This window comes from Rhinopithecus roxellana, chromosome 11, assembly GCF_007565055.1.
Source record: "Rhinopithecus roxellana isolate Shanxi Qingling chromosome 11, ASM756505v1, whole genome shotgun sequence".
In the NCBI taxonomy this organism is placed as follows: domain Eukaryota; kingdom Metazoa; phylum Chordata; class Mammalia; order Primates; family Cercopithecidae; genus Rhinopithecus; species Rhinopithecus roxellana.
Window position 1 is genome coordinate 37,754,360 of NC_044559.1, and position 26,072 is coordinate 37,780,431.

At 49.0% G+C, this 26,072-nt stretch overlaps 1 protein-coding gene across 1 annotated transcript in view; it reads right to left on the reverse strand.

Annotated features, from left to right (window-relative positions):
- Window positions 1–26,072, reverse strand: part of HSPA12A (heat shock protein family A (Hsp70) member 12A) — a 75,123-nt gene that overhangs the window by 32,732 nt on the left and 16,319 nt on the right. The window contains exons 2-3 of the mRNA XM_030940302.1: window positions 5,265–5,350; window positions 3,575–3,702 (exon numbers count right to left, since the gene is read on the reverse strand). Of these exons, the coding sequence (XP_030796162.1) occupies window positions 3,575–3,702; window positions 5,265–5,350 (214 nt within the window). The remainder of the gene's footprint in view (window positions 1–3,574; window positions 3,703–5,264; window positions 5,351–26,072) is intronic.

Here is a 26,072-nt window from a genome sequence, read left to right on the forward strand (position 1 = left end):
GTATGCATGAGTGTCAGTGATGTGGGTGCCCAGACGCACTCTGGTTCAGCTGGATGAGCAGCTGCTAGAGACACAACTTCAGTTAAAAAGGAGATGAACTGGACAAGTGGAAAGTTCTTGCTCAGTAACAAGCTCTGCCTTAATGTTTCATTCCATGCTTACTGAGCATCTACTCTAAGCATCTACCTGTGTACCAGGTGCTGGCACGAAACTTTTACGTTTGTGTCTTCAAATAATTCACAATTTGCAGCCGGGCGCGGTGGCTCAAGCCTGTAATCCCAGCACTTTGGGAGGCTGAGACGGGCGGATCACGAGGTCAGGAGATCGAGACCCTCCTGGCTAACCCGGTGAAACCCCGTCTCTACTAAAAAATAAAAAAAATTAGCCGGGCGAGGTGGCGGGCTCCTGTAGTCCCAGCTACTCGGGAGGCTGAGGCAGGAGAATGGCGTAAACCCGGGAGGCGCAGCTTGCAGTGAGCTGAGATCCGGCCACTGCACTCCAGCCTGGGCGACAGAGCGAGACTCCGTCTCAAAAAAAAAAATAATAATAATAATAATAATAATAATAATTCACAATTTGCTAGGCACTGTGTTTTCAATTTGCATATACTGCTAGCTTGAATCTTCTTTGAAACAGGGTAGGTATAAACAAATGCATAATTACCTGCCTTATGAGATGCAAATAAGGGGCCCAAGGTGCCAGCTGGTGGGGCAGAGGAAAGAATCCAGGATTGGGGGGAGAACTGAAGAAGAGACAGACAACTGGATCTCAAAGGAGGAAAGGATACTCCAGGCTGTCAGAGGTGGGCCAGCCGGGGCATTCGTGGGGAACGTGAAGTGATTGCATTGGTTGGAGAGAGTGTGTGGGTGGGAAGAGTGACTGTGAAAATGGGAAGAGTGAGAAATACGATTGGGAAAGCGGCTGGAATCAGGCTGAGGAGAACCCTGGGGACTTAGACATTTACTCTGTGAACAATGGGAAGCCACTAAAGCTCTTAGAGCAGGGGCATGACAGAATCAGAGCTGCTGTTCATAAGGGCAAACTGGGCTAAATGGAGGGGAAGGGAAACCAGGGGGCTCAGACTTATCCTGGAGCAGAGGTGAAAGAACCATAGAAACAGAGATCGCAGCACTCTGGGGAACTGAGGTGGGAGGATCGCAGTGAGCTATGATCATATCACTGCACTCCAGCCTGGGCAACATAGCAAGACCCCATTTCTAAAAAGAAATGAGAGAGAGAGAGAGAGAGGTTGCAGTGAGAGCAAGGGAAGGGTGAAGGGGAAGACAGGAAACTCAATGCATTTGCTCACCTTTCGGGCCACTGCAGAGAGGCCAGGGCCACCAAGAGGCCAAGCTGTTCCTTGCCCAACCAGGTCCTGGCTCCTGGCCTGCCGCTGGACATGTGACCCCATGCACAGCCCGTGCACCCTCAGGTGGAGATGCAGTGCAGGAAGGAAAATGAGCCACTTTCCTCGCCCACTGGGGAGGTGGCCATGCTCCCAGCTGAGCCCGGACCTGCTCCCAACCTGACGTCATTAAGCATCAGTAGGACCATGTCAGTCCAGATGGAGCTCTGGCCTCCACCGAGATTTGCCACTCAAATGGGTCTGGAATCATCCCTGACCAATTTCCTTGTCAAGCTCCATCAGGATGCTGCTCCTACCCAAGGAGCCAAAGTCCCCGAGGTGACTGCACTGAGACACAGGGATGGTCCCAATGCCAGGCAGCTGCTGCACACACTGCCCTTCACAAATGGAATTGTCATTAATATTAACAGTGGCATTGTCAGCAGAGAATGACCCCATGAACTTTTTCCCTTCAAATTTGTATTCCTTCATTCCTACTTAGTACAAAAAAGAGTTAACTTTCTCACTTATAACATGTCACATTAGCATGATTATGCTACTATGATTGAAATAAAATTCAGGGAGACCCAACCAACCTCCCTCCAACATCTCTCCCATGACTAAGGTATCACCTCTAGAGGCCCTGAACTATGGTGGTGCTTCGATAAGTACCACTCCCCAAGCAAGTTCAAGGTTATTTCCATTCCTTCTTTTCTGTTTTCACTGCATGACTATTCTGTGGAAATAACATTTCTTAGAACAACTACATAGAAGCTGATAAACACTGATTCTAGCCTTTAATGGCGTATTCTTCTCCACTTGGATTTTTCATCTTGGGGGTCAGTGGCGGCAGCACAGACCCTCACAGCATCTATCTGGCTAAATGGAAAGAGATTCCTGGTAACAACTGAACACCAAGGGCGATGCTGTCATCAGAGTTGGCTATAGAACCGGCTTTTCATCATTTCCTGATGACATGACACCCAAGAGTTTCTGTACCCTCTTAGGACAACAGCTTCAGCCTGAGCCACATCTGGTTTTCAAGAGGAAGGATGAGACTTAAACCAAGATTGGGGTGGGAGTCACTTTTATTATGAGTTGTGCTTTCCACAACCCTTTATAAAAATTCCTAAAATACAAACAGCTGGGTGTGGTGGTATGCACCTGTAGTCCCAGCCACTTGGGAGGCTAAGGCAGGAGGATTGCTTGAGCCCAGGAGTTTGAGGCTGCAGAGAGCCATGATCACACCACGGTGTTCCAGCCTGGGCAAAAGAGCAAGAACCTGTCTCTAAAAAAAAAATAATAACAACAACAACAAAACTAAAAAATCTTAATCTAGGAGCAATACTAAATTCCACAATTACTCAGTTGAAGGAACTGCAAGCCAGTTACAATGTATCTTCAGAGTCATCCCTTGGAAATGAAAAATTGGGGTGATAAATCCTTGGCTTCCAAAGATTTGAGGGGTTGCACCCTGCAAGAAGGTCATGGGTCAAGCCTGGGATCCCATGGATGGGTAGCGCTGGGGGCCTGCAGGGTGCTGGGTGTGTGGGGAAGGGAAGGGAAGGGGGCATCCCGGCACAGAGTGCATCCCAGGAGGCCCAGGGCAACTTTGCCTATGGGGCCACTTGGTTGATATTCGCCTCATGCTGCTTTCTCTCCAGCAGGTGCTTTCTGCCTCTGGCTACCAACACCCCAACACTTCTCTTCACTTGATGAAAGGACCAGCACCTTACCTGTTTTCATTTTACTACATGTTAAGCATTTAATAGACAATCTCATTTCATTTGCCCACACACCTCGTGAGGGAGGTATTGTCAGGATCCCCATTTCACAAATGAGGAAACAGGTTTACCAGGTTCAGCAATTGCCTAAAGTCACACAGTAAGTGGCCAAGCTGGCACCTGGATCCCTCCATCACAGACATCACAGGTCTGCACCTTTCACCCAAGTCACAAGCTGAATTCACCTGGGCCAGGCTTCAAACATATTGCCCAGGTCCCTCCCCAGACCAACTAAATCAGAATCAAACCAACATCTTTTCAAACCAGGAGCCTGGAGCCCAGAGATCAGAAATGGCTTGTCCCAAGCGGCATGGTGAGCTTGAGCCGAGCTGGAACAGAATCCAGGGCCCTCTTCCTAAGTGCCAATCACTGGCTCGTTGCCTGGAGTCTCCACAGGTGCAGTGGTTGGCACCAGCCACGTGGCCCTCCCACCCACAGCACTCACCTCATCACATGGATGCATTCCGGCTCCTTGGTGAAGCTGTAGGCATAGCCACTGGATGTCGTCCCAAAGTCGATGGCCACCACCACAAGAAATGCCTGCTGTTCTGAGACGCTGGAGTCAGTGTCGTTCTGCAGATATACAGTGAGGCATGCGGGGTGTGGAAGGGTGGGCCTGGCTTTCAGGCAGACACCCCTGGGGAGTTTCACCTTGCCTAGCTGTGAACTCCTTGCAGACAGAAGGACATTCGATATTCCAGCTCAAGTCTACCACCTGGAGAGCCCTGGGGAGAAGGCAGCCCACCCTAGGCCCCCGCCTGAGTGGCTCGGGGAGAAATGGGGGCACCCCTGAGACGAGGGCCAGGCTGACTGGACAAAGCCTGCAGCTTGCCCAGTCCTCTCTATCGACCATGCGTGCACACAGCTGATTACAGAAATTCTATCAACAGGGCTGGTTGCCCAGCGGTTCCAAGCCCCGCTGCCTTCCGCAAGACCCTGTGCAGACCTCTGGCCACTGCCAGGAGCATTTTGCTAGCTGTGCCCTCCGTACACCCAGGTGACTGCTCTATCTGTGCTGGCATTTCGTGCATGTGAGCAGGGCTGGGCATCCCAGGACCATGCCCAATCCCACCAGGCCAGCCACATGCCCCACTGTGGCTGCCAGGGCCCAGGGCCTCGCCTCATCTAAGTCATCTTGGTCAGGCCATTTCAGGTTTCCAAGCTTTTCTCTCTTTTTTTTCAAGCAGTTTACACTTTTTTTTTTTAACTCCCACAGAACTCCAAATTATAACACCAACAAATGTTGGAGGGGAAGGGTAAGAATGCCACCCGCCTGGCCTCTCCTCACACTGCTCCCCTCCCCCACAGCCCTGAAGCTCTTACAGGACAACTTCAGGGTGCAAAGCTTGAAAACCACAGAACCTGGCCCTAGGGAACCAATCCTCCCAGTTGGCCCAGGGCTGAAGGAGTTCCCAGGGTGCAGGACTTGCAGTGTAAAGGCCAGACAGTTCCAGGCAACCAGGACAGGCTGGCACCCCCACCTAGAGGTGACTCCGCAGTTCTCCTCGGGTCTTCTTTGTGCACCTGCACAGCTCACACAAAGCTGCCCTGTCTTCCGGGCACTCACTCGGGTTGGCTGCCTGTGCATCTATGTGCACACCCCTCTTAACAGCTGCCCCCTAACATCCATCTTTCCTCATACAGGGCAGGGTGGGAGCAACAGCCCCCCTCAATGCATATGAAGCCCTGCTCAGGGCTTCTCTACCGGGCAAGTTGTTGCAGAAGCGATTATACTGCCAGGGGCTTTTGGACACTGCAGAAAACTGCAGTCAACAGAGCCCATGTATCTCACCGATTCACTAGCCAGAGTCAGCGGCTTCCTTTCAAGAGGACGCCTCACAGGCTCTGACCCTGAATCTTTAAAGGGCTTCTCCCATCTCACCTACTTCTGTGACCCACCCAAGCCCCTGCTCCAGAAGCACCAGCCACAGCACAGAAAGCCTTCCCAGGCCCAGAGTTGGGGAAGGGGCTTGGCAGGGCTCCCGTGGCCAGGACCAGGTCAATTTAATCTCTAACCAGTGAATGTGAGAGGCTGTCCAGCAGCCTGAACTGTGAGATCAGACCCAGAATGCAAAGGAAGTCAGTATGCACATGCACGCACGCACGCGTGCACACACACACACACAATTTCTTACCACAATATGGGAGGGGGACAGAGGCGTTATTCCTGTGTCCCCAAGACTCCGGGCTGGAGATGAATATGCAGATGTGGGAGCCGTTTCTGAAAGGAAAAACAAAGTCACCTCCTTATAAGTCGCATGGGCTGACCCAGGGGGAGGAAATGAGGGCTACATGGCCTTACTCCTCCAGGCACTGCGGCCTCTGCAATGCCAGCTCACGAAATGGGCAAGGCCCAGTCCCAGCCAGGAAGGCAGGATCATCGTCCCAGCACCCCCTTGCATTTGGTATTTAGAACTTGACCAAATGAGATGTTCCTTTCCTCCCAGTCGCCACCAGGCCTCTCCCTCTGTGCCACTCAACCCAGCTTAGTTGGAGATGCTGGTCAGTGCCTAAAAGCCCCAGCTCCTGGCTGTGTTGTCTGTGGGGCCAGAGGCTAGGCTCCATGATGGACTCACAGGACCTGTAGCCACCTGAAATTATGTCAAATTTTTGTGTGCATTTTCTTGGAAGAGTATCTACAGCCCTCGGGTTCCCAAAGGGGTGAGGGGTACCTCCCCTTCAAGGAAGAGCAACCCCTGTCCTAGGAAGGTTGCATGTGATGAAGCTTCAGAAAGAGCGTCCTAGCAGATGCGCCAGCTCCTCCCTCCCCCTGCCAGGGAATGTGAATTCATCTCTCTTCAGTGATACTGAAGGTTTGGGACCTTTTTCAATCATAAAAACCACAGCAAAAAGGCAGACAGATCAGCATTTCTAGCCCCTGCAGATGGGACGCAACAGCCACGAGGTCAAACAGGCGAAGGGCCAGCAGCTATGCAGCAGGAACACCATTTTGTCTGTTCCTCTGCACTCACCATCATTCAGGCCTAGCATTTTTCTGAAGTCTTCCCAGAGCCCAGTGGCTCTGCCCCAGGAGTGGGCCCCCCGGGGAGAAAACACACTCTCCCCGGCCGGCATTGGAACGCACTACTGTGCTCTCCCTGCCTGCTGCCTAGGGCTGGCAGGGCACAGAGAAGCTGAGTGAGGATTGTGTGCTCCCACTGCAGAGACGAAGGCCGGGCGCTGGGCACCTGCAGCGACCCAGCACCACCCTCGGTGCTCTGCACATCCTGCTCCATTTAGTACATACGTACTGAAACCTGCTAGGAAGAAATGGGTAATTTTCCAAGGCAATACTTGTGGTCAAGGAAACCAGAAGGTTTGAGGTGTCTGAGAAGAGCCTGTCTGCTTCTAGGGGAGCAGGTGGAATGGTTCCATCTGCCTCTTCTGCTAAATCACTTTGGGTTAATCCCAGGCTCTTGCTGATTTCTTTTTCTACTTGATGAGAACTCAGGCAGCATCATTACAGTGGGTACCAGACAGGCTGTAGGAATGAAATGAATCATGCAAGAGGGAATGTGAAGGCTCAAATCTGCAGAGCCACCTCCCACTCTCTGTAAGCTCACAGCATCTCTCCTCCTGATGAGGCTCAATTCCTATCTTGGGGAGAGAGAGGCACAGTCCAGTAATTACAGAGGCAAAATCCAACTTGCTGGGTAAAGGACTTGAATAGACATTTCTCCAAAGAGAATACACAAAAGACACATCAACAAGTATATGAAAAGATGTTCAACATCATTAGTCTATAGAGAAATGCAAATCAAAACCAGTGAGATATGGCTTCACACTGACTAAGATGGCTATAGTTTTTTAAGAAAGGAAAATAACAAGTGTGTCAAGGATGTGAAGAAACTGGAATCCTTGTGCACTGCTATTGGGAATGTAAAACGGGACAACTGCTGTGGAAAAGAGTCTGGCAATTCCTCAAAAAGTACAGAATTACCATATGACCAGCAATTCCATTCCTAGTTATCTACCCAAAAAACTGAAAGCAGGGACTCAAGGAGATACTTTTATGCAAATGTTCATGCAGTATTATTCACAATAACAGAAAGGTGGAAACACTTCAAGTGTCCAACAACAGATAAAGGGATAGGCTGGGTGCGGTGGCTCACGCCTATAATCCCAGCACTTTGGGAGGGCAAGGTGGGCAGATCACTCGAGGTCAGGAGCTCAAGACCAGCCTGGCCAACATGGTGAAATTCCATCTCTATTTAAAAATACAAAAATTAGCCAGGCGTGGTGGCATGTGCCTGTAGTCCCAGCTACTCGGAAGGCTGAGACAGGAGAATCACTTGAACCCAGAAGGCAGAGGTTCCAGTGAGCTGAGACTGTGCCACTATACTCTAGCCTGGTGACAGAGCAAGACTCCATCTCAAAAAAAAAAAAAAAAAAAAAAAAAGAGAGATGAAGGGATAAACAGAATGTGGTATATCCATATATTTCATTGTAAAAAGGAAGGACATTCTTATACATGCTACAACATGTGTGAACCTAGAAAATATGCTAAGTAAAACACATGGATGCAAAAGGACAAATATTGTATCATTCCACTTATAGGAAATCTCCAGAATAGGCAAATTCATAGAGACAGAAAGTAGATTAGAGGTGACCAGGGGTGGGAGGGAGGGAGAAATGGAGAGTTCTTGCTTAATGAGTACAGAATTTCTCTTTGGGGTAATAAAAAGTTTTGGAAATAGTGGTGATGGTTGCACAACATTGTGAATATAATTGATGCCACTGAATGGTACACTTAAATTGGCTTAAATGGCAAATTTTATATTATACATATTTTTTAAAAAAAACTTTATTGAAAAGTTTAAATCAACTTGCTCATCTGGGAAGGGAAGCTATTTCTGATTTCTATTAGCATCCACGACTAACAGAATTGCTATTAGCCGTGGGCGCTAATTGCTCTTGAAAAGAGAATGGAGAAGTCAGCTCCGTTTCTAGACCAGCCTGCTGAACTCCACCATCTTTGCTCATCTCCTAGCACAAGGGAACCCCTTCCATGAATGCAGGGGGATCTCTGCCTCCCCACTAGGGGTTCCAGCCAGATGGTCCTTCCACCTGTTGGTGAGAGGTCCTTCCTGCCCACAGCCCTTGGGCAGCCTGCAGAGAAATGCCATCAGCACCAGGAGCCACCCTCTCCACCTGCTACCTGGAAGGCCTGCGGCCATGTGTCCACATTTGCACAGACGGTCCTGAAAGAAACCAAATGTCTAATTGCCCAGAAAATCTGGTGGTGGCAATTAGCAAACAAGCTATTATCTGCAGACAAACCATCCACCCCGCTGCTGCTTGGTTCTAATTATCCCATCACTCAGCCCTTCTCAGAGCCCTGGTCTTCTCACTGATTTGCAAAACAGCCAAGGTTGGGCCACACACGGAACACAGTGGGTCCCCAGGGGACTCTAGGATACTTTGAGGCCAAAAGGCAAAGATTTTTTGGTTCTCCTGTACCTCCCCCCAACCCCACGGCAACTGGGCCAGTATTAAACAAATCATTTGACTTGCTGATCACCCAGCTGGGCCTAGAGGCAGCTAAACTTCATGAACTTTTTCCATCAGAAGTTAAAATTCAGCTACACTGTGCAATGATTGAAAACTGATCTGCACAGAAGGTATGGAGCAGTAACCCACATCTGTGTATCTGTGAATTCCAAATCAAAGATAATTCACCAGCAAATGTCCATCAGCACAGCCCAGAAATACACACAGCCAGTAGAGACATGCTGCTATTTCTCTACTTCACTACTTAGGATGTCAAAGTGGTGCTCAAAACTTCTCAGGGGAAAAGCAATGGAAAGGCCTGTCTCACCCCCTGAGGAGAATGGGGAGTTTAATTCTGATGTGTCCCAGCAAGGCTTGAGATCTTTCATTCAGTAGGTAAATGATGAGAAACAAAATACAAAGGGTCGACAGAATATTATCTATTAATCTATGCATATCTGACAGATAAAAGCTAACGGACAACAGGAGAGAACTGATGTATGTAATGCCCTATACATACCAAGGGTAGGCTGTGTGTCCTGGCTATCAATTATACAGAGGCCATTATCCACAGCAAGGAATCCCAAATGCCATTAAGTGTGGCCCTGCCTCCGCTGCTTCTATAAAGCTAATACAACATCATCTCCCTTGGGACTACTCTCACCCAGGGAATAGTCCCGTTCGGTCCCCAAGGGTTGACTCAAGACACACTAGGAACAGAAGAGAAAGGCTAGGTCAACACCTCGACACAAATAGAGTTTCTTAGAGTCGAGGCTTGGAAGAAAGAAAGGAAGCTGAAGAAAAGAAAATCCAGACCCTCTGTGGAGGTAGAGAAGGAAGACTGCTAAAAGACAGGTTAAAGAAAAACGCTCTGTCAAGAAATGTGATCAAGGACAGAGCTAAAGGAGCTAGGAGTTTTAAGAAACACCTACTGTACTGTTCCAAGTAGATTAAATAAAGGCCTACTCAAAGCATCTTCCACTTCGAGCACTAAGTTACTCTGAAATCCCATAATACAGAAAGATTTGATGTTTTCACATCAAGGAATCAGAGAAACATTGATCCTCTTTTTTTTTTTTTTTTTTTTTTTTTTTTTCTGATGGAGTCTTGCTCTGTCGCCCAGGCTGGAGTGCAGGGACATGATCTCGGCTCACTCACTGCAAGCTCCACCTCCTGGGTTCACACCATTCCCCTGCCTCAGCCTCCCAAGTAGCTGGGACTACAGGCACCCGCCAACACAGCCGGCTAATTATTTATTTATTTATTTATTTACTTACTTATTTTATTTTATTTTTAGTAGAGACGGGGTTTCACCATGTTAGCCAGGATGGTCTCGATCTTCTGACCTCATGATCTGCCCACCTCGGCCTCCCAAAGTGCTGGGATTACAGGCGTGAACCACCATGCCCGGCTAACACTGACCCTTTCAGGAGCGCAAACTACCAGCCACAAAACCATGGTTAAGCGAAGGGGGAAGAGACCTTTCTGGGGAACAAACAGAAGAGCTTTCTGGGGAACAAACAAAAATTAATTATCATGTCTCCTTTGCTATTAGTTATGTATTAGATAATTTAACATCACTTCAGTCTTGTAGAGCTAGTGTGCAGATGATCTTTCTTAACTTTAGTGAACATAAAACTAAGGTGATGAGGGTGGTTATAGATTCACTCATAAACCTGGAACACGCCACCCCAACACATTAAACAATTTTTGCCAGAAAGAGGGGTATATAAAGAAATGAAAATATTTTTGCAGCAATGTAGAGGAAAAATAAATAAAAGTATCAAATCCTGGCCAACAAGTCTCCTGCCCCAGGATTTCTTACAACCCTAAACCAGGCAATTGAGGAGGAACTAGTTTAGCTTGTTAGGTTAATCCTCATCGCTGGTCTTAATGGCATAAGGATTAAAATGCAGACTTCATCTGGGTTCCCGCTGTAAAATGCAACCCATATAAAATTCAGACACATTTTTATGTGTTCCCAGCTCTAATGGCTTTAATCAAAGCAGACGTTCTTAAAATAAAAAATAGTCTTGATAAGAGAACCTCAAAGAGAGCCATAATTCATGAACGTGCTTGCTGTTCTCCTCTGCCAAAGACATTAGTCAGCAAATGGCCGTGAGCAGAATCGTAGACTCTCGGAGATACACAAAATCAATTCTGCTCCATAAATACAACATGTTTAAAGATGAAGACAGAACCATAGGGCTGACTTTATTCTACAAGGTTCCAGGCTCCGAGGAAATGTGACAGGTGGTCTCAACAATAGTGACATGCTAGTTTCTCCAAACAGTCCTTCTTGTTAGCTTTCGGATGTATGTATCCATCAAATAAATGCCCAATTTCAAAAGGAGTTTTAAGGTGTAGTACTTATGATTTTTAAAAATATAACATATATATACACATATTTTCATTTCTTTTTCCCTGCTGGCTGTCAGATGACAGGCCTTTGCTGACGATTGCCTAAAATCAGGCTATTTGAAAAAAACTCTCTCTCATTCTTTCCTTACATGCCTGCCTGCAGTGTCATCTTTGAACACTGATCAGCTCAAGGTCATATGTCGGTTACTGGCAAATATCTTTTCAGAAGGAAAATAAAAAATCTTTTATTACCCTATAACAGGCTTCATGGCTAGCTGAACTAATGCATTATTACCGTAAACTGAACTTCCATTTCAGTAAATAATTTATGGGCTGTTTTTAATCACCATGGTGGATGTCCAGAGTAAATGGAAATTTTATTGGCATGAACCAGGAGACCCTCTCACTACAAAGAACTCTGAGTGTAAAATAACCACTCTGCAAATGCTAAATAATAATTATGGAAATGAGCATTTACCATGGCAGAGACCATGGCCAGCATCAAGCCCAGGCCAAGTTGGGGGCGGCACCGGGCCCATCCTGACACGGGGTAGCATCTTCTTGTTACCCCTCCTACCTCCCTGAATAGTCCAAGAGATGAGATGCCCCAGGGAGAGCAAGCTGGGGCAGCTGAGTTTCCCAAGACAGGAAAAGCCCGAGTCTCTGCAATCCCAGACTGTCAGTGGGGTGGATCACAGTCTCTCTCCTAACTGCAGGTTCCTGCACTGGTTCCTGGGCCTCCAATTGTGCCTCTACACATCCAGGCAACTGCTGGGAGAGCTGAAGACACACTTGCTTGACCAACAGTTTTACTGCTAATTTTCACGAACTATACTCTGCAACCTCGCAGCCCTGCCTTCCAGCATCCAGCATTTGGAGAGGCTCTACCAGATCACCCTACATATGGCACTAAGATGTTTCTGTCTGTCCTCCGGGCTTCTCTCCCACGGACTCTGCTTGTTGGGGCAGGGCCAAGTCTTACTTCATCTCTAATTCCTTAGCTCCTGACATGTCACAGGCACTCCATGTTGGACGGATGGATGGATGGACGGGTGGATGGGTGGGTGGATGGATGGGTGGGTGAGTGGATGGATTTTTTATGTGTGCCCAAAAGTGGACTCAGTGACTATCCACAGACTACGAGGGCCAGCGAGTTCTTTCCCAACTGAGGCATCAACTCTCTTGAGTTGGGATATTAGTAACACACATGCCATGCTGAGTGACCTCCAACAATGTGGGATCAGCTTCCAAACCACCCAGGTCTGCCTCTCTCCTCAAATACCCCTTTTGCCAGTAAAACTACCACCGCTCCCAAATGGGAGAGTCCCTAGACTTCCTCCCTTCTCATTCTACCCCCAAGCCCTGTCATTCCTTCATCTCTTGCATTCACTCTCTCCTCTGCTAAGTCACCACTACAGCCTTGGTCCAGATCCTCCTGAACTTTCAGTCTCCCTATCCTGGGCCTGCCCCCTCCCCCAGCCACACTCACCCTGCAGTCAAAGCCATCTGGTCAAAATCGAGGTCTGCTCACCTAACTCAACCTTGTCAGGGTCTTCCCCTGATGCCCTTCCCTCATGGGATAAAGTCCAGCACACTACTGACCCCAGGCTTTTCGAAGTCCACCCCACCTCCCTCTGCAGTCTCTTCTCTCTCTACTGCCCCACATCGCTGGCCATATCAAACCTATCCACAGGCCTTCGAATATCTGTGCTTGATTCAGCCTCGACACTGCACATGCTGTTCTCCTGACTAGCGTGCATCCTGCTTCTACAGCAGGCAAATTCTGCATCACCCTTCAGGGACCTCTACCTCTACAAGTCAGCCCCCTCTTTTGAGAGAGAAGAGCCTTCTCAGCTCCCCTGGTTCAGATGAGAGAGGAACTTGTACATCAGTTCCTGGTGATCAACCGGAAAACCCAGATCGGGAAAACTCGACCAGAGAGACAGGTTTCTCCTAGAGATAATCATAAGGAAAATATACAGGAAAGGAGGGCAAACCTACGGACCAGAGAGTCTCAGCTCTGCTGTGCATCAGAACCCCCCGAGGGCTTGTTAAAACACAGATTAACGGTCTCACCCCCAGAGTTTCTCATCCAGTAGGTCTGAGGCTGGCTGACAATTTGCATTGATAATGAGTTCCCAGGCTATCCTGACTGCCCCAGAGACCAACTGCGACAGCTTAGAAGAGACTTAAAACACACACCAACTCCAGTAAATGCAATGGATGGACCTTTAGTGGATCCTAACTCAAACAGTCAAAAAATGTTACATTTGTGAGCCCATTAGAAATGTAAACACTGATCAGACATTGGTAATGCTAAGGAATTATTATTAATAGTATAGTTACATAATTTTTAAAAGAGCCCTTGTCCTCTAGGGATACATTCTCAAATGTACAGACAAAACAATAGCATTTCTGGGATTTGTACTAGAATAACAGGAGAGGGAAGGGGCAGGGATTAAACAAGGTTGGCCATAAGTTGATAAAGACTAAAACTGGTGACAGATTCATGAGGCTTCAATATAATATTTGCTCTGCTTTTGTTTGCTTAAAACTTTCCATAATAAAATAATTGTGATTTGAATGTGCCAGTTACATGGAAGCTCCAGGAGGGCAGCTCAATGCTTTTCTTCTGCTGTCCATCAGAGCACCCGGCCCATACACGGTGGTGCTCCACACACATTTGGCAGAGGAATGGACAAACCAATAGGACATAAGTTCATTGAAACCTACACATGTGGACTCTGAAAGCTTGGGAAGGTTTTGGACCCGGGTCTCAGGGTGGGTGAAGGGCTTCCATCCAGTAGGCTTCTCTGGGGCTGAGCCTGGTCAGCCCAGTAGACTAAACAGCCCTTGGAGGAATCAGAATTTCAGCAGGCACCCACTGGCCCCCTCGCAGATGACGAAACAGATGTCCAGCCACCAGCTGAGCGGCTCCCACTCTGGGATGGGCTCCAGCCAGGTCTCAGGTACAGGGCCCTCTGGTCATCAGCCGACAGCTCCTAGACTTTGTAGCCGCTCTATGAACCCAGGGCCTCAGAGGAGTCAGGGGGGCATCCTCCATCCCCTGCTGGGTCCCTCCATGTCTGAGAAACAGTAGGGCCTGCCCCTGCAGAGAGGCAGGATCACTTAAAGGACCCTGACATGTCCATTTGCTTTGTCCTTCAGACTTGCTGACAATGCGGGCTCTTTTTTGGTTCCATATGAACTTTAAAGCAGTTTTTTCCAATTCTGTGAAGAAACTCATTGGTAGCTTGATGGGGATGGCATTGAATCTATAAATAACCTTGGGCAGTATGGCCATTTTCACGATATTGATTCTTCCTATCCATGAGCATGGTATGTTCTTCCATTTGTTTGTGTCCTCTTTGATTTCACTGAGCAGTGGTTTGTAGTTCTCCTTGAAGAGGTCCTTTACATCCCTTGTAAGTTGGATTCCTAGGTATTTTATTCTCTTTGAAGCAATTGTGAATGGAAGTTCATTCCTGATTTGGCTCTCTGCTTGTCTGAGATCCCAATGCTCTAAGGGAGGGGCAAGATGTAACAGCCTTGGCATCTTCCCATGGTTCTCACCCCAGACAGGAATGGCGAGCTGAAATGCTGATGTCAGATGCCACCCTGTGACCCTCTGTACTCTAAGCACAAGCTCTGAGTCCTCCCGAAAGGCGGGGATGTGTGTGTGTGTGTGCATGCGTGCATGCTCCTGTTGGGGACAAGGGCACTGGGTTTTCTGGCCTTAGCATTGGGATGAGTGGAGGGGGCAGGCCAGGCAGTCATACGTGGGCTGCAGGCCAAGCGGCATGTCTCCTAGAACCAGGATGGCTTTGGAACAGGAACAAAGCCAGAGTTGGCTCTTCGGCTGCTGCTCTTTAAGGAACAGAAGGAAAACAAAATAGCTCCTGAGAGGATGAAGAAAGTGGAGGTGTGGATGTTTGTGAGCCTGGGGACACCGTGTCACCTCCCTCTGTGCCCCCTCTCCCTCCATGAATGTGAGAACTGGTATTCTCAGGGAACCCGTCACTCTTTAGCAATGAACACAGGAGCCAGTGAAACTCTGAAATAAACACCACCCCCCACCCACCATTTTCCAAATTCCTTCATGGAGTCAGATATTCATGCATTTTTTGTTTACTTTTAGGTTCTTCTGAAGTTTATTCAAACTCAAATTGTTAATTCAAAACCACTAGAAATATACAAACCCAGCACTCTATCAGGAAACCTATCATAGTTGGCACTCACTGAATGTGTATTTCATGCATGCTAAGAGCCTTAGAGGTGTATCTCATGGGATCCTGCCCTGTAAGGAAGGCTGCTATGAATTACTGTCATTATTCCCATTCTGTGGATGACAAAATGAAGCCTAGAAGGGTAAGAAAGAAGCCCACATCCTTAGTCAGGATGCCACCCAGGTGGACTCAGAGCTCTCTGACTCCAACCCTGCACACCTGCACATGCCCAGAGCCACCAGGGCATCATCTCTAACTATGAGACAGGTGTGAATGTAAATCCCCATTTCACAGATGAGCAAATAGCTGGAGGAAGTCAGGAGTCACCATCACAGGGCAGCTCCTGGCTGTCTCCATCTGCAGGCTCATGAGACTATGTGGCATATTCTTTGGTCTGCAGAGCTCTGTTTCAAAAACCGTAATTCTCCCTCAAATCCGAAGATCCAGGTAAAAGAGGCACATGTTGGTAAGAGAGGCGTTAGAGGTACTAGCTCAAAGTCAGGAAAGCCTGAGCTCAAATCCCACCATGACCACGTCCTAGTCGCATGCCACTGGGTGAGCTATCTGTATCTGTAAAACCTGACTCATGGCAAGCACCCAATACATTATGGATGTTATTTTGTTTATTATTATAGTCACCATCATCATTATAAAATCGTTCCAACTGCTGCTGAAAAAACGACTATGTGCTCACACAACAAGACAAGCAGAGCCTCCACCTTTGCATAATGTCAGCAAATACATTTCCTTTACGTTTTGCTTCTCTGGGCTTGTTAATCAAAGCTGAAAATTCCCACCAGACAGGAACTTGGCAAAGGGAACCTTCAGGAAAACTCAGTGATAGGAAACATGAGGGTCGGTGCTGCCAGGAGTAAAGGAGACCCCCAGCCCCAATTTCCCACTCAAGCTGTCTGCTCACCCCAGGGAACTTTCAGAATAACCTAGAAGAACTTGAGAGGCCATATGACCACAGCTTGAGCCTTCCTGTATTCTACAGGGAAGCCCAGTCTCCATTCCAAAACTCATTGGGTCAATGTAAAGACTCTCCAGCTTCAAGGACAAGATTCCACCTGCCCGGGCCTCTGGAAGCCCTGGGTTTGGATTTCCCCAATTTTATCATGAACAGTCTTGTGACAGTTCAGTCTTCAGAGGCCATGGCACCGCCAGTGCTGCCTGGACTGAGGCTAAAGAAAGGGCCGAGGCCATTCCAGGCCAATTGGTTTCCCCCTGAGCAGAATCTTTCACCTCCCAAACACTCACCACCTGTCCCCGGGGAAGGGAAAGGGAAGAGGAGGTAAGGGTCAGGAAGGTGAAGGTTCACCCTTCTTCAGCTAAACCCTCTCATGAGAGGGAGATACACCATCTTCAGGCAGGAAGGAGAACCCTTGGCCACCATGCCCTCCAAACCTGGGTAACTCAGGCACAAACCTTCCACTCTGTGCCAGTGCCCAGGAGGGCAGAGGCTTGAGCACGTTAAAAATCCCTCTGCAGCATTCCTTAATGGAAGAGACATCCCAAAACAGTTGTGCAGTTTGCGCACTGCACAAAGGCACCAACCTTGAGGGGCATCTCCCAAGCAAGGCTGCACCTACCCAGAGGTAAGCATTGCTATTTTCTTACCACAAAGGCATCTTTTCAAGCCATGAAGGGCTGCACTGCCTAGAGCGGGCCCCTTTTTTTGAATTTTTGTATCTAAAGCAGATTTTTCCTAATTCACCCAAAAAGTAGCCATGGCACTTAATGGTCAAAAAAGGGAAGAAAATGCTAGGTAAGGTACTAAGTTTCCCACAAGTAAAGCTCAAACGGAGGCCAAGCAACCACTTAACTGAGCTCTAGAAGAGGAACAGAAGGTCAGAAAAACTCAGGGGTGTGGGGTGAGAACTAGAATTTATGAATCGACACGAGATTCACGGAACACTTGCTACATCCCAGGTGTTGTAGAGGCGGAGGAGCTGTGCTGAAGTGCAGTGGCGTGGACCTCAGAGGGCTGGTTCAGACCTCGGCTCAGCTCCCTGCTGGTCTTGGTAGATACTGTCAAGATACTGCTGTGTCCACTCAAAATCCATTTCCCACTTCTTAACTAAATGCCAATATTTACATTTGGAGTGTGATCCCTCCTGATAATGGGGCAGATCCCAAGTAATCTAAGCCAATCATGGCAAGCCTCCTCCCGCTGCCAATGAGAAACGTGGGAGGGGGTTTGTGACCCACAGTCCTGACTGATGGGACACGAGGGGAAGTCGACCTGGGGCTTCTGGGAGGAAGTGAGTACCCTGAGAAGAGGGTGGACGCACAGGGGTGTGAGGCTGCACCTGCAACTGCCACCTTGCCACCAGCACACAGATGCAGCCACCACCAAAGGAACCTCCCTCCGTCCTTGAAGGGGTCCATGAGCTGCCAAATCAGCCTGCCGGGCCCCTGGACTTCCCATTCTGGTCATAATTTCCCTCTTCTATAAACGAGACAGGATTGGGTTTTCCATGCTTTGCAGCTAAACACTGATTCATAGTGGTGCAATCTTGAACAAGTTACTGAACTTCTCTGGTGCTTGCTTTTCCTTATGTATTAGATAGGGATAATAATAACTCATACTTCCCAGGATTAATGAGAATTAAATAAGAATAATGCAGGCAAAGGTCTTAACAAGTGTAGCTATTATTACTTACACAGCATCTCATTTTATCTTATTAAACAACCCAATGAGGTGGGAAACAGGTAGTTGTTAGCCCCATTTAACAGCAGAGAAGGCCGGGCGCGGTGGCTCATACCTGTAATCCCAGCACTTTGGGAGGCCAAGGCGGGCGGCTCACGAGGTCAGGAGATCGAGACCGTCCTGTGAATGGTGAAACCCCGTCTCTACTAAAAATACAAAACATTAGCCGGGCGTGGTGGCGGCTGCCTATAGTCTGAGCTACTCGGGACGCTTAGGCGGGAGAATGACATGAACCCGGGAGGCAGAGCTTGCAGTGAGCCAAGATCATGCCACTGCACTCCAGCCTGGGTGACAGAGCGAGACTCCATCTCAAAACAAACAAAACAAACAAACAGCAGAGAAAACCACAACACAGAGATGTTAAGCATCTTCTCCAAATCACACAGCCAGCAAGTGCCTGTCACCAGTGCCTGAGCTCCTTGTCTCCACCACATCCCAGCCCTGAGGTTCCTGGACTCTGTGACTCCCGCTCAAGTCTGTACTGCTGGCAACTTGCAGCAAGGAGCAGTGAAAAAGTAAAGGGCTTTACTGGGAGTGGACCTAGGGAGTAAGGGCTAATGGGTAGGAGTTTCTTCCCAGGATGATAAGAATGTTTGGGAATTTAATAATGGTGATGGTTGCACAATCTTGTGAATACTATAAACCAGTGAAATTTATGTGGTGAGTTTTATATGTGAATTATAACTCAACTAAAAACAAATCAAAAGAGCTGTTAGAATCAGCCTTGTAAGGAGAACTGCCCCTGTTCCCTTGCCTTCAGGATCCCAGCCTCCTCACTGGGAATGAACTCAGCCACCGCCACCCACTCTGGGCACCGCCCCCTCTCTCCTCCAATCTCTGTGCCTGGTAGAGTTGGCCACAGCTTTCTCCCAGGACCTATCCAGTGGTTAATCTAGCTGCAGACTCCAGACTCTCCAACTGGGGCTGGGGCAACAGCTGGCTGGCACTGGCCTCTCATAGACACCCTGCTCTTTGGCAATGTAAGAACACAGGCACAGAGCCGGGGCAGCGCCCTAGTCAGACAGCTGCAGTTTCACTCTTCCCCTAAATGCTGGGAAGCTGGACAGCCAGAGCAGAATGGCCCCACTCCTCCCCAGGGCCGGACGTGCCATCCTGCTGGGGTGCTGCAGGCTGACTTGCTGGTGCTTCCCCTGACAGATCAGCTGTTTCAAGCTATGCCAGAATAAATGCTAGTGAAAGTCTCAAAACCTGCAGTTGTAACTAGCCTTCTGCAGACCCACCTTTGTCAGGAGGGCAAACTGTACAGCATTAAAACATTCTGCTGTGTGACCATCTGCACGTGCCAGCTGTAGCTAGCCAGGTCCTGGGCGAGGAGGTGTGCAGGAACCTGCCTAAGAAAATGCTCCTTCCAGGAAATAAAGGAAAAGAGAAGGCCAATGCTAAAAGGGGCTCCAAGGAGCTCTGGAGGAGGACAAGCCAGGACCACCCACTGCAGCCTGGAGAGGAGGCACGATGGGCGCTGCCCAGGATGCAGGGACACCCCCAGAGGCTAAATGTTCCGCTCAGAACAGGCAGCTGCAGCACAGAGAGCAAAGACTTCCATGTCAGAAGAGAGGACACAAAGTCCTTCCAGAGACTTTTTAAGACCTTTGAAGTCTAAAATCCCTAATCACTTCTTACTTTGTAAGCACAAAATCTTCAATGACAGACTTACATTTGTACAAAAAGAATTAGTAAACTGGGTTAAGTTACTGATTAACTTTAGACTTTGCTAAGTATGCATGACAAAATTTCAAGGGTAACTAATCTTTTTTTTTTTAATTTACTTATTATACTTTAAGTTATAGGGTACATGTGCACAACGTGCAGGTTTGTTACATATGTATACATGTGCCATGTTGGTGTGCTGCACCCATTAACTCGTCATTTACATTAGGTGTATCTCCTAATGCTATCCCTCCCCCCTCCCCCCTCCCCACAACAGGCCCCGGTGTGTGATGTTCCCCTTCCCGAGTCCAAGTGATCTCATTGTTCAATTCCCACCTATGAGTGAGAACATGCGGTATTTGGTTTTCTGTTTCTGCGATAGTTTGCTGAGAATGATGGTTTCCAGCTGCATCCATGTCCCTACAAAGGACATGAACTCATCCTTTTTCATGGCTGCATAGTATTCCATGGTGTAACTAATCTTGAAAGGAGTTGAAATTGAATCCCTAACTTCAGAGCAGTAAAGGGAGACAAACACACAAGACACTGAATGAACAGTTCCTCCTGGGGACCGAATGTGCTCAAAGTCTTTTCCCAAGGAATCCACAGGTCACAGAAAGGCACCTCCCAAGTCTCCTCCACAGAGCACAGGACCCAGAGATCACCCAGAGCACCCCACCTGAGGCCAAGCAGCTGTGATGAGGCCAGCAGAGCGCCCCCTCTATCCCACCTTTTTTATATTGTACCAAGCCAGCTCCTGGCCCAGAGAAGGCAAAATACTGACCATCAAATTTTGATGAGCTTTTGCATTTGAACTTAAAACAAGTCAATCTCACTAAAAACAAAACAAAACGAAAACCCGGGTGTGCGTGACTATAGCAGGGTAAGAGCAAACAAACTACAAACTCATCCTAATCCCCATTCCTCCCCTCCCCAGCACTGAAATGCAAATATGAGTCTCTCCAAACCCTCTACTGAGCTGCAGTGGGGACAGCAGGCCTCAGAAACATATACACTCCAGGAAATAATGTACACGCTGTGTTTAGGGGCCCTGGGGAGGCCATGCAGATGGCCCCAGCTGCCATAATATTCACACTCATCATCATGGGTGCTCACACACGCTGGTGTGTACATGCTATAAAAGAATGAGAGAAGACACGTGGCCTTCCAGGACCCCTTGTTCCAGCCCCGACACATCAGTCTCCACAGTGCTTGGGTCCAGGGAATGAGACTTTATACCTCGTTACCATGCACAGATGGACAACTGCCCAAGTTCAGGCAAGGGAGGAGGTCCTGGGCACCCAGGGTGGTCTGTCTCTGTCTTTTCACTACTGCTGCCCCACAGACCTGTCCCTCCCAGGCGCAGGCCTGCCTGCTTCATTAGGCAAGGGCAGCTTCTCTGACTTCATTGTTATCTTTAACAGCTCCGTCTGGACCTCAATCAATCAGGGGCCATCTCCTCTGCAGAGAGGAATGCTCCAGAGAGGTCAGGTGCAGGGTGACTAGCCTGACTTCCAGCAGGCACACAATCCTCCCCCACAGAGCCCAGGATGTCTGTGCCCAAGGTGCTGACCGCTGGGAGGTGACCACAGGAATGCCTTGGACTTGGAGAAGTGGGAGCTGGTGCTAGGGACACCCACACGAGCCCACGGCTTCAATCAACCCTTGTCTCCCTGCCTCTTACTCTCTCCACAGACCTGGTCTGGGAGGGTCCTGAATGGCATGGACACCACAGTGAGGACATTCTGGGTTAATGAATGAGAAGAGTTCCAGGAGCTGACCCTGCAACAGGAAGACGGGTGGTATGACCCGGAAGTTCATCAGTGGGACCAACCAGGGCCAATGTGAAACATCCCCTGCACCCTACACCCGGTGTGCCTGTCCTGAGCCCTCCTCTGCCCATCTCCACCCAGCTGTCATCAGTCTTATCTTGTGGACATGCATCACACGAGTATTTAATTCATAAGAATCTAACTATGAGATCTCAAGTCAAAACATAGCGGGATGATTTCAATTTAAATATTAAATCAAATATTAAAAAACACTGTAATTAAAAGCCCTGTAAAATTCTCTTTTGCACATGGACTCTTCATAAGACACCATGGTAAGTGCCACAGAGGTGTTAGGACAGACTGACATCCCTGAAGCGGGTGGGGGAAGGTAGCTCCAGGAAGGTGATGCTTGGCTGGCTCCCGGGAGGGCAAGTTTGCTGAGTGAAAAAGGTGGGGATTAAATACCAAGCTGAAGGAACAGTGAAGGCAAAAGCAGAGTGGTGTGAAGAGCTTCCCAGAGAGCCTTATACTCTCCCAGCTGGTGTCACTGCCCCCAGGCTGTCCCCCTGGATCACATCACAACCACCAACATCATCACATCACTCCCAGCCTCAAGCACCTACTGTAGCTCTCTATCTCCTTCATATTAGATGCAACTCTTTAACCAATCAGACTCCTCCATTACCCCCTAACCATTGCCCCCCATCATTCCTGTCCTCACACAACCCCCTGTACATCTGTGCTCTCTGCCCTCTGGGAAGCCATCTGCCATCCCTCAGGCCTGGCTTGTGCACTGTCTGTAGGGAGAGAGGGGCCCACTGACCTTCACGTGGGAGGATTTGACCCTCATGCTGCCCTCCAAATAGGCACAGCCCCAAGCTGCTCTTCCAGGGGCAGGGGATGGGGTGGAGGACCCCGAGTTAGCTGGGTTCTAGGGACACACCCAGTTCCGCCCTCACCAGCTCTGTCACAGACAGGACTCTGTCTCAGGCCTCAGTTTCTATAAGTACATACCAGGCTAACAACTGTCTCTCGCACAGGGCTGCTGTGGAGACCACAAGGGGTGACCAGTAAGTAAACTCTAGCACCGAGCTGGGTGAGGTCAGGTGCTCAGGAAGCATGGGACCTCCCCTGACATTCATTCCTGAGACCCACTGCGCACACGTGCTGAGGTTGTAAAACTGAATCTCCAGCCTGAGGACCACTAAGCCTCAGGTGGGACCAGCAGCCCTGCTCCTGCAGTCAGCCTCTCCACCCATTCCTTAGATCCTAGCTGCTCCCAGTACCGAGCCACCTCCAAAGAGAAGGGCTATGCTTCCAGGCCCATCTACCATCTTGCCCGATGCCCACCTGAGGGCCCCTGACCGCAGGGGGTCACCTGTGCCCAGGCACAGACAGCACTCTGCTGAGCCATCCACGGCTGCGTGGCCCCAACAGAGGCATACTGGGCAGCACTGGCCTGAACTTCAGAAAGACACAGCTTGGGCTACTTTTCAAGCAGCCCTTCTGCACCTTGTACAGAGCCCTGCACCTGGGGAGGGCCCAGCCCATCTTGCTTCCTGGCTGTTTGATGTCAGGAAGCCACTGGATCTTGAAAGCGGCTTTCTTGTGGCTGGAGGCAAGGCCACAAAGGAGTGTCACAGATATTTCCAGGGCAGAGATGAAGAGAGAACACACACTTTGGGCTCAGAGACCAGAAGGCCACCACCACTCTCTCCCCATGGGATCTTTTTTTAAAACTTAAAAAAATTTTTTTTACTGTTTTAAATGTTTCTGATACATTATATTTGTACCTATTTATGGGTGCCTGTGAAACATGGTTGCATGTGTAGAATGTGCAATGACCAAGACAGGGCACTTAAGGGCTATGGGTTTTTCACCAAGATTCATGATCTTTTGAGTCTCCATCTCCTCATCTATAAGAGAAGACACCCTTCCCCATGGTGCTGGATTTTGTGACAGCCCCCCTGTGAGCTTTGTCCCAATATGCCTGGCCAGTCCGGAAGGCTCCCCACCAAAGGGTTAACAGGGGCTGCCTCTGGGTGTGGGGTCCTGGCTGTTTCCTCCTTTCTTGCTTTGGATAATATTTCCTATAGTGAACACGCAAGTCTTCTGTCATGGGAACCAAAGTTGTCTCAGGTTTTACCCCAAACCTCCCCAGGACAGTGTGGGGCAGAGGAGACAAGTAAGTGACGCTGGCTTTCTCCTATCCCTTCCTGCGGCCTCACTAGGTGCCCTGCAGCCCAAAGCCCGAGACTCCAACTGCTCCCAGCCATAGCACTGGTCCTGCCCCAGGTCTTTGCCTGCTCCTCAGTCTCCTCAATCAGGATCCCCAGCCTCTATCAGCTCCCAGTGACCACCTGGCCCCCAGACCCTGAAGGCCAACTCTCTGCCTGGCAAATCTCCCAGCGACACCATGGTGCAGGCTCTTTTTCTCAGCTCCGATCCCCAGGGTAAGAACCAGAAGCTCTGGAGGTTTTGAGAGCTGCCCAAAGCCTCACAGTGAGGAATAGCAGAGCTGAAACTCAAACCCAAGAGCTGTTCCCACAATACCACTTTGCTTTACACAGAAAATACAGCACAAGGATCCCGCCTGGAAGGGGCTCTCAAACTGCCCCATCCTGCCAGCCTCCTCCAGGGCCCAGGAGCTCCACTTGATGGGAATTGCTTCTGGCTTCAACACTTAATTCCCCAAATGTTCCCTGCCTGAAGTGAGCCAGCCTGTGTTAAGAAAGAAGTCCTGCCACCCTGTAGGGTGGGGAGCACTCTGCTAGGGTCCCAGGCCTCAAGCTGGGCCCCCATGGACCCAGCTCCACCTCTGAGCTTCCATCGTTAACATCAGGTCAGCGTCCCAGTGTTGTTCAGTCGCCAGACTTGAAAACAAGCCTGAAGCTGGCATGGCAGTGTGCAAGGGAGGACTGCGTGGCCCCCAACAGGCTCGGGGCCCTGAGAGAAGGGGGAGGCGGGCAGGGGAGGGACACCGGGAATTGTATGCTTATTCACAGATAGAAAGGGTTCACAAATTCTCTCCTCTCCAAGGAAGATAGGACTGGGGAGAGATGCAAGGACCGAGGAGCTTTGCTGGGAGAAGGAGTGGGGCTGGCGGAGGGGGGCACTATCTTGGGACACAAAACCCAGAACTACTTCCAGCGAGTCACAGGGTGAGAGGGATATCCCACTGCCAGGGTGACTGTATTTTTGGCTTCTGGGTTTATGTTTTGCAGTTTATTTCTGCCTCATTGCTAATATTTCATTAGAAAGTGGCTCATCCTTCCCCCACCCTCTGCCCACACTCTAATATTTTGGGGAGGAAATCTTAAAAAGACCCCAGCTGTACTCAGCATGTTTGCGTGCTATCTTAAGGCCTGCCTCTACCGGAATAGGACTCCCTTTTCAGAATGCAACTCAGTTAGGAAGTCAAGTTTTTTATCTGAATACTCATTCAACATACAAGGTATATATATATATATAAAACAGGCCAAGTAGGACAAAGTGAATTCTGACATTCCCATGGTTCCCTACCCAATCCCATCCTGCTGGCTGGTCTTCCCTCCCAAGAGCTTCAGGCTCTGTCCCCCAGCATGTGGTACTTTGTGATCTCACCACTGACTATTTATCAAAGGCCCAAGGAGGGCGGTGTTGGGGCAGAATCTGTGCCCATGACCAGCCATGACTTTGTGGGTTCAAGTTTGAATAAACTGCAAGAACCCCAAAGGAAGACCTACCAGAAGCTTCTAACATCTCTCAGCCTATTCCTTCCTCTGTCTCTGTCTCCCTCCCCCATCTCAGCTGCTCACTCTACCTCTCTCCCCACGCATGCATACACATTCAAAGTTATATATGCACATTCCCAGCAGCCTCCCCTGAGACAGGCCTGGCAGGACCCCACCAGCCCCAGCAGTAAAAGGTCCTTGCTGGGTCTCTGATATCACCACCTACTACCCCCCTTGTGAGTGCTCCCCAAAGGGTTGGTGTCCTTGGGTAGAACATCCCCAATTTCCCACGTCATTCTAGGGGTGCCTGTCAAACCACCAGGCCCAAGTTGGGGGCTGCCCCTCAATGTTCCTATCTTTAGCCCCTGCCCATCCCCAATATCCCATCCAGACAGCCAGTCTTGGCTTGCTCCGATGAACGGCATGGCCCTACTGCCACCAGGTGTGCTCTCGGGCTCACTGTCACTTTCTAGGTTTCTGTTTCTTCATCTGGAAAATGAAGTTGGCTCACAGAACACTGAGAGCTCCCACACCTCCACCCTCCAACCTTAACTATTTCTCACTCTGACAATCTAAGTCACACTAACTAACGTGCCGATGACGGATGAAGACCCCAGACTGCACAGCAACACCTCCCTCAGATCTCTACAATTCAGTGGTTCCAAGACACTTATGTTTTCTAAGAAGTAAAATCTGCCCCCGTCAAAAAACTGTGGATCTAACAAAGCGTTATCCCATTTTGATTTTGCCAAGAACAGACATTAAAACTTTTATTAAACCTATCATCTGCTACTACATTCAATTCATAAAAGAAAGAAAACTAGGACTATATCAGTTACCTATTGTAATCCAAAATATTTTTAACTCCAAAATTTAGTGGGTTAAAATAACAACAATTTGCACAGAATTCCACAATTTGGGCTTTTCTCACCTGGGGTCAACTCATGCAGCTAAAGTTATCTCAAGGTCAGCTGGCACTAGATGGGCCAAGACAGGCTCA